Source organism: Typopeltis vanoorti, chromosome 18, assembly GCF_054136105.1.
Source record: "Typopeltis vanoorti isolate ZY-2024b chromosome 18, IOZ_Tvanoo_1.0, whole genome shotgun sequence".
In the NCBI taxonomy this organism is placed as follows: Eukaryota; Metazoa; Arthropoda; class Arachnida; order Uropygi; family Thelyphonidae; genus Typopeltis; species Typopeltis vanoorti.
The window spans coordinates 23,192,489-23,205,109 of NC_143566.1; the positions used below are offsets into that span (position 1 = coordinate 23,192,489).

The 12,621-nt window shown below is 36.6% G+C and overlaps 1 protein-coding gene across 2 annotated transcripts in view; it reads right to left on the reverse strand.

Moving 5' to 3' along the window:
- The window catches only part of c11.1 (maestro heat like repeat family protein c11.1), a 763,927-nt gene that overhangs the window by 587,461 nt on the left and 163,845 nt on the right, over positions 1-12,621 (reverse strand). For both annotated transcript variants that reach the window (XM_090407949.1, XM_090407950.1), the window contains exon 10: positions 9,958-10,036. In XM_090407949.1, coding sequence (XP_090264075.1) covers positions 9,958-10,036 — 79 coding nt within the window. The remainder of the gene's footprint in view (positions 1-9,957; positions 10,037-12,621) is intronic.

A 12,621-nucleotide genomic window follows, 5' to 3' on the forward strand; every position in this document is an offset into this window, starting at 1 on the left:
TTGAAAAACAAGCTCTTGATTCGGCCACACTCAAACCTTCTATCTAGTTAAGATATGTTGATGATGTTTCTCCATTTGGACTCATGGCCCAGATAGATTATATTCTTTCCGCTCTCTCTCTCTCTCTCACCTCAGTAGTCCACCCTAGAATCCAGTTTACCATGGAAAAAGAAACTAATAATAGTTTAGCCTTTCTAGACACCTTGGAAACATGCCCACGCAATGGTAACCTGTCCTTTTCAGTATACAACAAACCCACCCACACAGCCAGATAAATTCCCAAACTTTCTCACCTCCCATCTCAGCAATACAGTATCATTAAAACACTAACCAATAGAGCCTATAACCTTTGTTTCAGTGAGTCCTCTCTTACAGCAAAACTTAATCATATACACTGCCATCACACCTTATCTAGTGGCTACAATTCCAGAGTATCAAAAAAAATAAAATGAAATAGCCAATCCTTGCCGCCAATCCTCGACCTTCTCTTCATAAAGATTTTGGTAATACTACTATTATCACTCCATATGTCTCACATACTCAGAAAAGATAGCCAAAATCTCTGCATGGCTTTCAAGCCCACTGGAGGTTGCCACCCTGATATGTTCTACTGAAGATCATCTGCCTCCTCTCTTTCTCTCTGTGCCTTTAGTATATAAAGTGCCCTGATCCTGCAGTTGGCCTACTATGGAAAAACATGAAAAGCAGGTAACATCTACTTGGAAAAATATAAAATATGCATCTGCAGTAATGACTGTAGTCAATCAGGATTTGCAGACTATGCTTTAGATACAGTTCACAGAACCAACTGGAAAAAGACCACCGTGCTCAACTGCTCCACCCATTAAGTCTCTAACATGACCTCCAGAAAAGCATACAATGGGACTATCTGCCAAGGACTGGTGTGACACATTACTGAGCTTCTGACTGACCATATGGCATCTAATGATCTCCAATGAATGGATGGATGGACAGGTTCTTCAATAATCAATGCTTTAATTAAATGGATCTAGCCATATTTCAGCAAACAAATACAACCACATCAACTTCATTTTTACTAAAGTGGTCATATCTTAACACAAGAAAGATTAAAATAAAATTTACCTCTCCTTTTGATAATACCCGACATCATCTTTCCTGTGGTGACTTACATCTCTAAATTTTGATGCCACACAAGGACATCTCGTCCACAGCCTCCTTTATTGCCAAAGAATATATGTTCCTTCTCTGCTATGGGCATTACTTCTCAGCTATACAATTTCCAAGAAGCCCTAACTAAAATTGCTCAATGTTATCCAGAATAGAGCATTCCAGTCATCTGACAATCCTTTTTGCACAGACTAACTTCGGGCCACTTACACACAAAATGTTCTGTTTCTAGCTTATGCCTCACATACAGATATTGTCATGGAAAGTGGTCTTCCAAACTGGCTGCCACTCTTCCTCTACTTTCTATTAAGTCTCTCAACATATGAGCAACTGCTAATTAACATTTATTCGCTGTCCGACTTCAAACATTGAACACCAACTTATCAATCTTCTTTCATCCATCTACTTCTGTTTTGGACCCACTCATTCTTCACTTTCTCTAAGGACTGCAACCACCAGTTATTCAAAAAAATAAATAAATAATAAAATAAATTATATAATATATAATAATAATAACAAAATAAAATAATAGCAATGTTTCATGTTCAGGATGATACAGAAATATATATTTATATATATTATGGACACTGCCTTCACTTTCCAATCTTTGTTTGCACCAAATTTCATTCTTATTGGTAATCAAACAAGAATATCATTACTACGGATATTCACATAGTTTTGTGGCACCCTACTCATACTCTCCCTGACATTCATCTATAGAGACTATGGGGACAGGCAACAAATTGGCTTACCTTTTAATATGGAATATATTATATTTTATATACCAGGAAACTTTTACCCCCCCCCTTTCTCCATCATAATCTCTAAAAATTATTTTGTATTCGTTTTAGGAATAGCCTTTCAGTACATAACATTGTAAACAACCCTATTTTAATTTAACACATCTCAACGTACTGTTTATAAGAAGGATGATGTAGAATATTTAGATATCATAGTACACTTCTTATAGTGCAACTACTTAAAAGGCACACAATACTATTATCAAATAAATATATATCAATGACATTACCAGTGGATTGCAAGGGGATATTCAGTTGTTTGCAGATGATGCGAAGCTGGGAAGGATTATTAGTAATAGTGCAGATGTGGTAGACCTGCAAGAGGATTTGAATAAGCTAGATAGATGGACAAATGAATGGGGATGTCAGTTTAATGCAGCAAAATGCAAGGTCTTGAGGTTTGGGAATCATCGATGGGATGCTGCATACTCTATGGGAGGAGTTATACTGGAGGAAGTTGGGGAGACAAGAGATCTGGGGTTGATGATTGATAGAAACCTGAAGTTTAGGGGACATATTGCAAAGGTAGTGAAGGTAACACAGAGGATTGCTGCTATTATGAAAAGGACACTGACCCGCAGAGATAAGAGGGTTATCATTCCGTTGTATAAGTCTCTGATCAGACCACACTTGGACTATTGTTCTCAGATTTGGTCCCCAGGATTTGAAGGGGATAAATTAACTGTGGAAAGGATACAAAGACGGATGACAAAGATGGTTTCAGGACTGTACAAGGATAGTTATGAGGATCGGCTGAGAGAATGTGGACTGCAGAGTTTGGTGGATAGAAGGAGAGGTGATATGATTGAGACTTTTAAACTGTTGAGAGGTGGTTACAGGGTTGACACTGGGGAGTTCTTTCGCTTGGTTGAACAGCGGGAAGGAGTGATGACAAGAGGCCATCCCTGGAAGTTACGAAAGGAAACTGTGAGCAAGAGGGTAAGGAGTGGTTTCTTTGTGTGGAGGGTGGTTGAGCCGTGGAATGCATTGCCTGATGGAGTGGTGGGAGCGAGAACGGTCAGTGAGTTTAAAAAGTGGTATGATAGACTTTGTGTTTCTCAGGGGGGGGGGACCTCCCCTCGATGAGTCTTGACAGACTTTATGTCTTAGGAAGGACCTCCCTCGATGAGTCTTTTGACTCCTTGGAGGCCTGAATAATAATAGTAATAGTAATAAATATAACATTCATCTCATATCAATAGTAATAGTAATAAATATAACATTCATCTCATGCATCACTCAAAACAATCTTATTATATAGAGAGTAAATCTGAAATTACAACTTTATAATAGCAACTGTGTGCAAATATATTGTGTATAAGTAGTGGAAGTGGCAACAACATCTAATTCTTATCAAATATAACCTTTTAAACAAAAGCACGTGATTTTAATGAGGCAGCAATGCAAGTTAATAATCTAATTTTAAATGACAGTCCCTGAGAGCAGTATTTCATACATTTTCATACTTTGCCTACTGAATCATCATCATCTAATTCCTGACATATACCCTCAAGGGAGTGTACAGAACATTATGATAGTATTATATAAAAAGTTACATCATTACTAGCTTCCTAGCAACAATTTTCCTCCAGATTAGCCTATTATCTGTCAACATTCCAATATTATCAGATGTTATATTTCTGTCTTCTATGGCACTTTTTATTGTATCAATCTACCTACATCTCAATCTTCCTCTGGGTCATTTTCCTGTTATCCTGACAAAGAATGCTTGTTCAGCTAATCTTTCCTCTCCTCCTACTGAATTTATGATAAAAATTCAAACGAGCAGGGTAACAATATTCAAGTGATAGTGGAAACATTTTAAGGATGAGAGAAAAGAAAAAAAAATTGCTGGTTGACAACTTGATGCAGCAGACAAACACTGCAGTTATCTAATTACGAAGAAATCTGACTGATTGTTGAAGAAGGATCGGCGATTATTAATAAAGCAACTGTCTTCCAATTAAACATGCTGAAGAGTTCAAGGCTAATTTTGATGAACAAAAATAAATGCACAAAGAATTAAATGCCAGTAAAATTTGACTCTTACAAAAAAGGAAGAAGAAGAAAACGGTTTCCTCAATCATCCACAAGTGTCTATTAGCATAGACACTAATCTAAGAGACAATACCAATGTAGAACGCTTTATGTGATAATTACCCAAAGAAATTTCACATGTAATTTCTTTTGGAAAAAGTAATACAATGATCTTCCACTCCAAGAGTCATCAGTCTTCTACACCACTGAGTCACACAGAAGACAAATATGATTAATGAAGAAGTTAAGAAATAATAATGTTAACTTCAAGAAAATGCATGACAATATACAGCACATATGGCAAAGGAAGTTCTAGGGGGGGGGGTCATCAGTTGGTTGGTTGGTTTATAGTTTATTTGGCACAAAAACTACAAAGGTCATATTAGGCCATACTAAAAGTTACAACATTAGCATTTACAGAAAATTGTAAACAATATGTCTGTACAAGAATCTAGCTTCACAAAGCAGCATCTCTAGGTAAACAGAACTGTTGCAGAGGGCACAGCAACACACATAAGGTCAGAGGTTATTACAGTAGTGCAAAAATAGTTAACAATATAAGTTAATACATAATATATGAAACACTAAGCCAAGGAATGCAGTATCTACATACATGTAAAATTATAATAGATGCCTTTATAGCAGTACAAAAATAGGCAAAAAGGGATTATTATACAATATGCATGGATGAAAATTAAATTTAGCAATGCAGCAGAAACAGAATTTAGAATACGTATAAACAGAATTACTAGAAAGTACACAGATAGGAAAGATGTCCTACAGCACTACATGATTATTTGAAAAATAAAGTAGTAAATAAGATGCATACACAAAATGTATGTTAAGTGTTGCAGTATCTACATATAAACAAAATTACTTAGGTTTCAGCAGTATATAAATAGATAACTATATGTTAACATATGTATATTCAAAACAAGGAAAGCAGTGTCTACATCTAGTAAGATTACAACAAACATTATTATACTAATACTTAAAGAGTCAGAAAGGAATTATTATACAGCATTGATGCATAAAATTTAAGTTTAGCATTATGGTATTTATGACAAATGGCTGATTATACGGCTGAAGAATGTTGGTAGAAAAAATAAGCGTTTGTTTCTCTTGCTGCTCTTTCAGTATTAAAAATTCCAGAGAATATGAAGCTGTTGCTGAGATTTTAGCAAAAGTTTCTCCCAAAGTATCTGCAATAGCTTTGGGATCAGCAAGAACACTTCCATTATAGTCTAAGGTGGACAAACAACGTGTACTATATCTGCCTTTCATTTTCCGGATTTTATCCCATACAATTTTCAGACTGGTCATTTGATTAATTGATGTAGTAAATTGGATCCATGATTGTTTTCGACTCTGACATCTTACAATACATGCTTTGGCTCGAGCACGCTTGAAAGTTATTAAATTTCATGTGGTGGGGTATCTACGAAATATGCTCCATCTTCTGTGCTGATCTTTTTTGGCTGCCTGACATTCTGGGTTCCAGAAAGGCTTTGGACAGACTGGAAATCGAGATGACGTTTTTGGGATGGAGGTTATTGCTGCCTGGACAATGCATTCTGTTATATATTTTACAGCTTCATTGATAGGTGTTTGACTGATGGCATCAGCATTAAATTTTGCAAGATGATAGAAAGTGTTCCAGTCAGCCTGGTCCATTTTCCATATAGGTAACCATGTGGGTGAACATGGTTCCTGTGAAGACATTGTACAAAGAACGGGAAAGTCATCACTTCCATATATGTTCTCTTCAACATCCCACATGAGCAGTGGAAGAATGGAAGGGGAACAGATTGTAAGATCAACTTTATATCAAAGTTTGATATAAAATCAGGTGTAAGCAAAGGGTGCATGTATATTTCTTTCAAATCTAACTTTTGACTTATAGCATTCCCATTTACATTATAAGTAATATTTTTAACAACTTCTCTCTCTCTCTCTCTCTCTTGGTGCCTTATTATATGCCTTTCCAGATCTATAGAACATAAATATGTTATGGATATTATTTCTGGAAAAACTCTCATGTTACCCCTCTTAACAAACTATTATATTTACAGCTATTTTGCCTGCTTCTGTTTAGGAGTGCCCCTGTTTAAATGTCATTGGCTTTTTACTCACAGATTCTTAGGGCATTGTAGATGTATATTTACCAACAAATATATGTAGCATAAAGGAAGAGAAATTTACACATACCTTTTTCCTGGGTGTTGTGGCTTGTCTTCTTTCTGCGGTGTGCAAACTACTGCAATTATGGTGTTTTGGAAGGAAGTGTGTGTGTGTGGGGGGGGGGTCTTAGGCAATGTGGGTCTTAGGAAATATGCTCCATCTTCTGTGCTGATCTTTTTTGGCTGCCTGACATTCTGGGTTCCAGAAAGGCTTTGGACAGACTGGAAATCGAGATGACGTTTTTGGGATGGAGGTTATTGCTGCCTGGACAATGCATTCTGTTATATATTTTACAGCTTCATTGATAGGTGTTTGACTGATGGCATCAGCATTAAATTTTGCAAGATGATAGAAAGTGTTCCAGTCAGCCTGGTCCATTTTCCATATAGGTAACCATGTGGGTGAACATGGTTCCTGTGAAGACATTGTACAAAGAACGGGAAAGTCATCACTTCCATATATGTTCTCTTCAACATCCCACATGAGCAGTGGAAGAATGGAAGGGGAACAGATTGTAAGATCAACTGCAGAATATGAGCGGGTAGGCATATGGAAGAAAGTATTGAGTTTATTATTTAGAAGGGAAAGGTTATTATTATAGAATTTTTTCAATGATTCGACCTCGTCTATTAGTGTTGGCACTACCCCATAGAGTACTGCGACCATTAAAGTCACCCATCAAAAGTATGGGTTCAGGCAGTTGCGAGATAAGGTTATCAAGATCAATTTCATTTAACTCAGCATTTGGTGATAAATAAATTGAACATACTGTAATAAGGAATCCCACAGAGAAGCGAATCGCTACCGCTTCCAGAGAAGTATTAAGTTTGACCTGATGGAAAGGAGTATGACTGCCCACTAGGATAGCTACTCCTCCACGAGCAGGACCATCTTCAGTTCTATCCTTACGTACAACAGTGAAATTCCTAAAGGTACAGTCCTCATTGGGTCTTAAGTAAGTTTCCTGTGGATAGAAACAGAAAGGTTTGTGTTTCTGCAACAACATCTTGATATCGTCAATATTCTGGCGGATCCCACGACAGTTCCATTGTAAAAATTTTCCTATTGTTTTGATTTTATTGACTTGTCTGGTTTTCGAGAGGTTGAGGGCTTACCTTTGTCAGATTTATATTTATCCACTATTTTAGGGAAGTATGGAAGGCCAGTGTCCATCTCTTCCTCTGGTAGAGGGTTCAAAACATCAAATGCGTTAGGGTCAGTTGGTATGCTTAGTTTGCTTTCAGTAGGTATCGAGGTATCCATTTTTTCTGTGCGAATGTCTAGTGGTTTATCTTTGAGTGAAGTCTCCATAATTTTTTTGACAGATGAGTTTTCATTGAATGGGACCATTTTTGAAGTTGTCTCTGGAGTAAGGCCATAGGTCTTGTGATTAATGTGCTCAACAGAGAAGCACTTGCGATCGTAAAGTTCAGATATGGCGAAATTATCAAATGGTGGAATAGACATACATGTTTGAGTTGCTGTTGTCACTTTTTTAATTGTTACTTTTTCAGCATAACAGGATTGTATAACAGGTGCAATGGCTAGTTTTCTTTTTGCATCCTGATATGTTATGTTTTGTTCTGTTTTAATTTTTTGTATCTCTTTTTCATCTTTCCATTTCTGACATGCACGAGAGTATGCTGGATGATCTTCCTGACAGTTGACACATTTAGCTTTTTTTTCACAGCAAGATTTATTTTCATGTTCTTTACTACCACATTGGGCACAGATAGTAGAACCATGACAGGCAGTTTGGGCATGTCCATATCTTTGACATTTAAAGCATCACAGCAAGTTAGGGATGTACACTCTAACAGGACAGCTGAGATACCCTGCTTTTACAGATGTCGGAGGCCTAGGTGTATCAAAAGTAAGGATGATGTTCTTGGTTGAGACTAGGCGACCATCCCTACGTATCAGGATGCGCCTCACACCCGTCACTCCTTGATCTTTAAGCTCTGAACATATCTCCTCATCAAGAACCTTAAGGAGATCTCATTCTGATATCACTCCTCTACTAGAATTGAGTGTTCTGTGAGGTGTTACTGCAATGTATATTCCACCCATTGTCGTTGCTCTCAGTAGTTTCTCGGAATGTTGTTTGCACATTGTTTCCACGAGGATATCACCAGAACGCAATTCTTGACAGTTTTGGGAGGTCCTGCCAGTCCTTCTAAACCTTTTTGGATAAAGAAGGGTGACATTTTCCCACTTGGTTTTTCACCTGTTGCATGAATGATTAAAAAGGGTGGTACATTTGTGTTAGTATCCGATATCTTTTATTTCTTACTTCTGTTTCCATATGCTGTGTCTATATTATCAGTACTTGGTTGGGACTTTGTTAGGGTCCATGAAACATTTGAGGATGAAGAATTCACATTTAAGGAATTTTTAATTCGGCGCCAGAGCTCCCCACCCACCACGGGGTATCTATATGTTGCTCCGAATGCACTCAGGAGTGGAACGCCAGGGCTACCCTGGACGCACTGCCAGCAGGTCTAGGATCCTGACTCCGGACCATGGGGTGAGAGACTTACTGCAACACTGTTGATCCTTGCAGGCAAGCCCACTAGCCGATTTATCCTGGCTAGGCCATACAGGACCACCCGTCTTGCCGAAGCGGGGGGTCAAAGTAGTGCAAGACTACCAGAATCTCCCTTTCCGGATGTCCATGGGTCGCACCACACAGTGGCAGGACATTGGATCAGGAGAAGTAGAGCAAAGAATATGGGAAGAAAAGCAAAGAAAAAGAGAAAGAATGAAAAGGGCCAGTACCATCACTGGGAGGTCCCCTCCACCACGAACAGGTGCCCCACATGGAGGGGGGGGGGGTCATCAGTGGAACTGTCAGTGTTTCCACTGTCACCAGCATCATACAGGATACAATCATAATATTCTCCTTTTGATTTCTCAGTGTTTCTAGCATTTAAGCATCAGAAACTATATCTGGCTGCCAACGAGTTCCTGTGTGTGCAAAAAAGCATAATACACAAAGGATATTATTTTCAAAAGGAAACTATGCCTCAATTGTATGACACCTCAGATATTAAATAAATCTGAGTAGTTACACTAGTCATGAAAACGATGTCTTCAGTGGCAATTTTAAAAATTAGTCACAACGACATGTTGAATATCCTATTGGTTCAAGCATTCATATACTCAAAAAAACCTAGACTCAAACTATAATGTCCATGTCAGTCTCCCAATGCAAGGTTGGTAACTTACAGTATATTTAGAAAATAGTGAAGAGGATAAAGGTTAGACAATCTAGAAATCAGGCTCTAGAGACCAAACATAGAACCTTTTCAAGTCACCTCAGGCTAATAAATAAGTGAAGAACTAGTTATATGGAATTACAGATTACCTTATCAAAATGCTTATGTTCCTTTTCTCCTAAATACAATTTGTAGAATGTACTCATGCCCATGATCTACAGTTGATTTTGCTCAGTTGCAAGGTTAAAAAAATCTTCCATAGGGGTATTCCATCTTAAATGCACCAATGATCAATTAAACTGTGAATAAGCTGGAAATAAGAGATAAGATCCTCAAGTCAGTAATTAGAATCAAACATGCATGGCTTTCTTCTTCTTAGCATCATAAAAGATAACCAGGAAGTTAAATAGGGATTTCACATGTCAACTGTTATTTACATATAGCAGGATATAATCAGAAGAAAAACAAGAATGCAGTTTTTATAAACTATAACACAGCAAATCTATTTGATTACTTTTCAACCCTTACCTTAATCCTTGAATAAAAAAATAAAAATAAACATCATTACTTACTGAGAGCTGCAATGCATCTTAAAATCTCATTATGATTTTTCACACCAGATGGATGAGAATAATCTGGTACACAGCATACCTAAGAGAATTAAAATATTATCACCATCCTCAATTCTTACATTATCTTACATTATAATACTACATAAGTTCGTTATATCTGGTTAAACATTAATTCTGTAAGGAAAAACAATTGTGAATCTTATTTGTTATCCAAACACTGTCAGATCTTATGTTTAGTCTAAAGCACACACCAATTACATCAATCCACAGAGATCTTGGTCCTTCTCAGTTGTTTTCTGCCAATAAAACAACTGTTTGCTAAATTTCCTCTCCTGTTTAAGAGCCTATACTACCCTAATTAACACACTCCTGAGTGCCTAACACTGTCAAGCTCATTTCTAATTTCTTACTTTTTAATATGATTCAGCCATTGAAGCCATCTGTTCACTCTAATTTTCCCTAGAACTCTGATATCTATAATCTCTAGTCTTTAATCCTAAACCTAAACCAACTCTGATTCATTTTTCAAAGTTAAAACTCATTTGATTGCTGTTTTGAATGTATTTTGGCTAACTTCATTATGTTGTCATGAATTGATGCCACTGATTCCCAAAATTAACAGATTTTTTTTATTCTGTTATCTATTCCCAAATTTAATTTTACCATCTGTACAAAAAATTGTGCCTAAATAGTGTTAAATCCCATTTTATTTTATAGCCAGGTACGAAACTCGGGTCGAAATCCATCGACATCCGTAGAGTTTCAATGCTGAAAAATTCAATCCTTGGTTCCGCCAATAGTTTTTTCGGCATTGAAACTCTACGGATGTCGATGGATTTCGACCCGAGTTTCGTACCCGGCTATAAAATAAAATGGGATTTAACATCTCCCTCTTAATTAACAAATTCGCTGGTAAAATAGCCTTTCGGCTTAATATCTTTGTAATTAATGTTCTTCATCGAGAATGCTGCTGATGTTTTCTATGTTCTTATCCATTTTCATAATTTCTGGAAATGCATTACTGTTACATAGTAGTTATGTTACAGAAATATTAATTTTAGTTAATGAACCCTATAGATTTGTACTGGTTCATTTACTAGTAACTTCAAATTTTGCAAGTTAATTTGCCGTTTTCTTTCAGTGTGATCCCCATGGATGATGATTAATAGTAGAGATAGTTTGATATAAAATCAGGTGTAAGCAAAGGGTGCATGTATATTTCTTTCAAATCTAACTTTTGACTTATAGCATTCCCATTTACATTATAAGTAATATTTTTAACAACTTCTCTCTCTCTCTCTCTCTCTTGGTGCCTTATTATATGCCTTTCCAGATCTATAGAACATAAATATGTTATGGATATTATTTCTGGAAAAACTCTCATGTTACCCCTCTTAACAAACTATTATATTTACAGCTATTTTGCCTGCTTCTGTTTAGGAGTGCCCCTGTTTAAATGTCATTGGCTTTTTACTCACAGATTCTTAGGGCATTGTAGATGTATATTTACCAACAAATATATGTAGCATAAAGGAAGAGAAATTTACACATACCTTTTTCCTGGGTGTTGTGGCTTGTCTTCTTTCTGCGGTGTGCAAACTACTGCAATTATGGTGTTTTGGAAGGAAGTGTGTGTGTGTGGGGGGGGGTCTTAGGCAATGTGGGAGAATTAAAATAGAAAAAACCTGTTTTTTTTTGTATAATATATATACATATGTATTATATTATTAGGGATGGGCAGAGCACTTTTTTTTTAATAGGGTGGGAAAGTGTGAAAGGGGTTGAAAACAGCAACTGATTTTTTATGGGGGGTTGTGGGAAAAGGGAGTTGACGGGGGTGCGGTCTGTTTTGACTATGCTTGGTTGTCGTCTTAACGCATGGAGGAAGTGGATGCTATGTCAGGTCGGTTTCGTGTTTCTGCCTTTGAGGTGTTTGTGTTATCACCTTGGTCAGGGTTGTGATCTCAATTTACACAAAAGTATGTGTAAATTTCTCTTCCTTTATGCTACATATATATTTGTTGGTAAATATACATCTACAATGCCCTAAGAATCCGTGAGTAAAAAGCCAATGACATTTAAATAGGGTCACTCCTAAACAGAAGCAGGTAAAATAGCCATAAATATAATAATAAATATGTTATATTCCTATGATTTCTTAAACATCCATCTGTAAGTAATATCACATTCTAACCTTCTTCTATCTAGCATGAACCCAGCTTGATCTTTTGAGTTTTTCCTCTACATTTTTTCTTATCGACTTCAAATATCTTTGAGAAGGTTAAGAAAAATAAATCTTACCTGAAACATTGAATGAGGTAATTCCTCTGTAAATTTCACTGTTTTATCAAACAACTAGATTTCAATCTTTCGACCATTATACAGCATAACGGTGTAACAATTTCCTTCCAGAAACATGAATAATTCTGGCAGAATTTCATCTATTTCAATGATCTCTTTCCAACTTCCTTACTGGTTTCTGATTCGTTTTCAACCTTGCTATTACCAGGTATGCCCAAATGCATTACACTTTAATAATTTTTTTTATCACTGGTATGCACACATTCCTTGTATGAAGCATAAAGAGAGAACACTAAATAAAAACTGAAATGTCAACCCAATGTTCACTATCGATTTATGGCAATTTATGTTTTTGGTATCAAT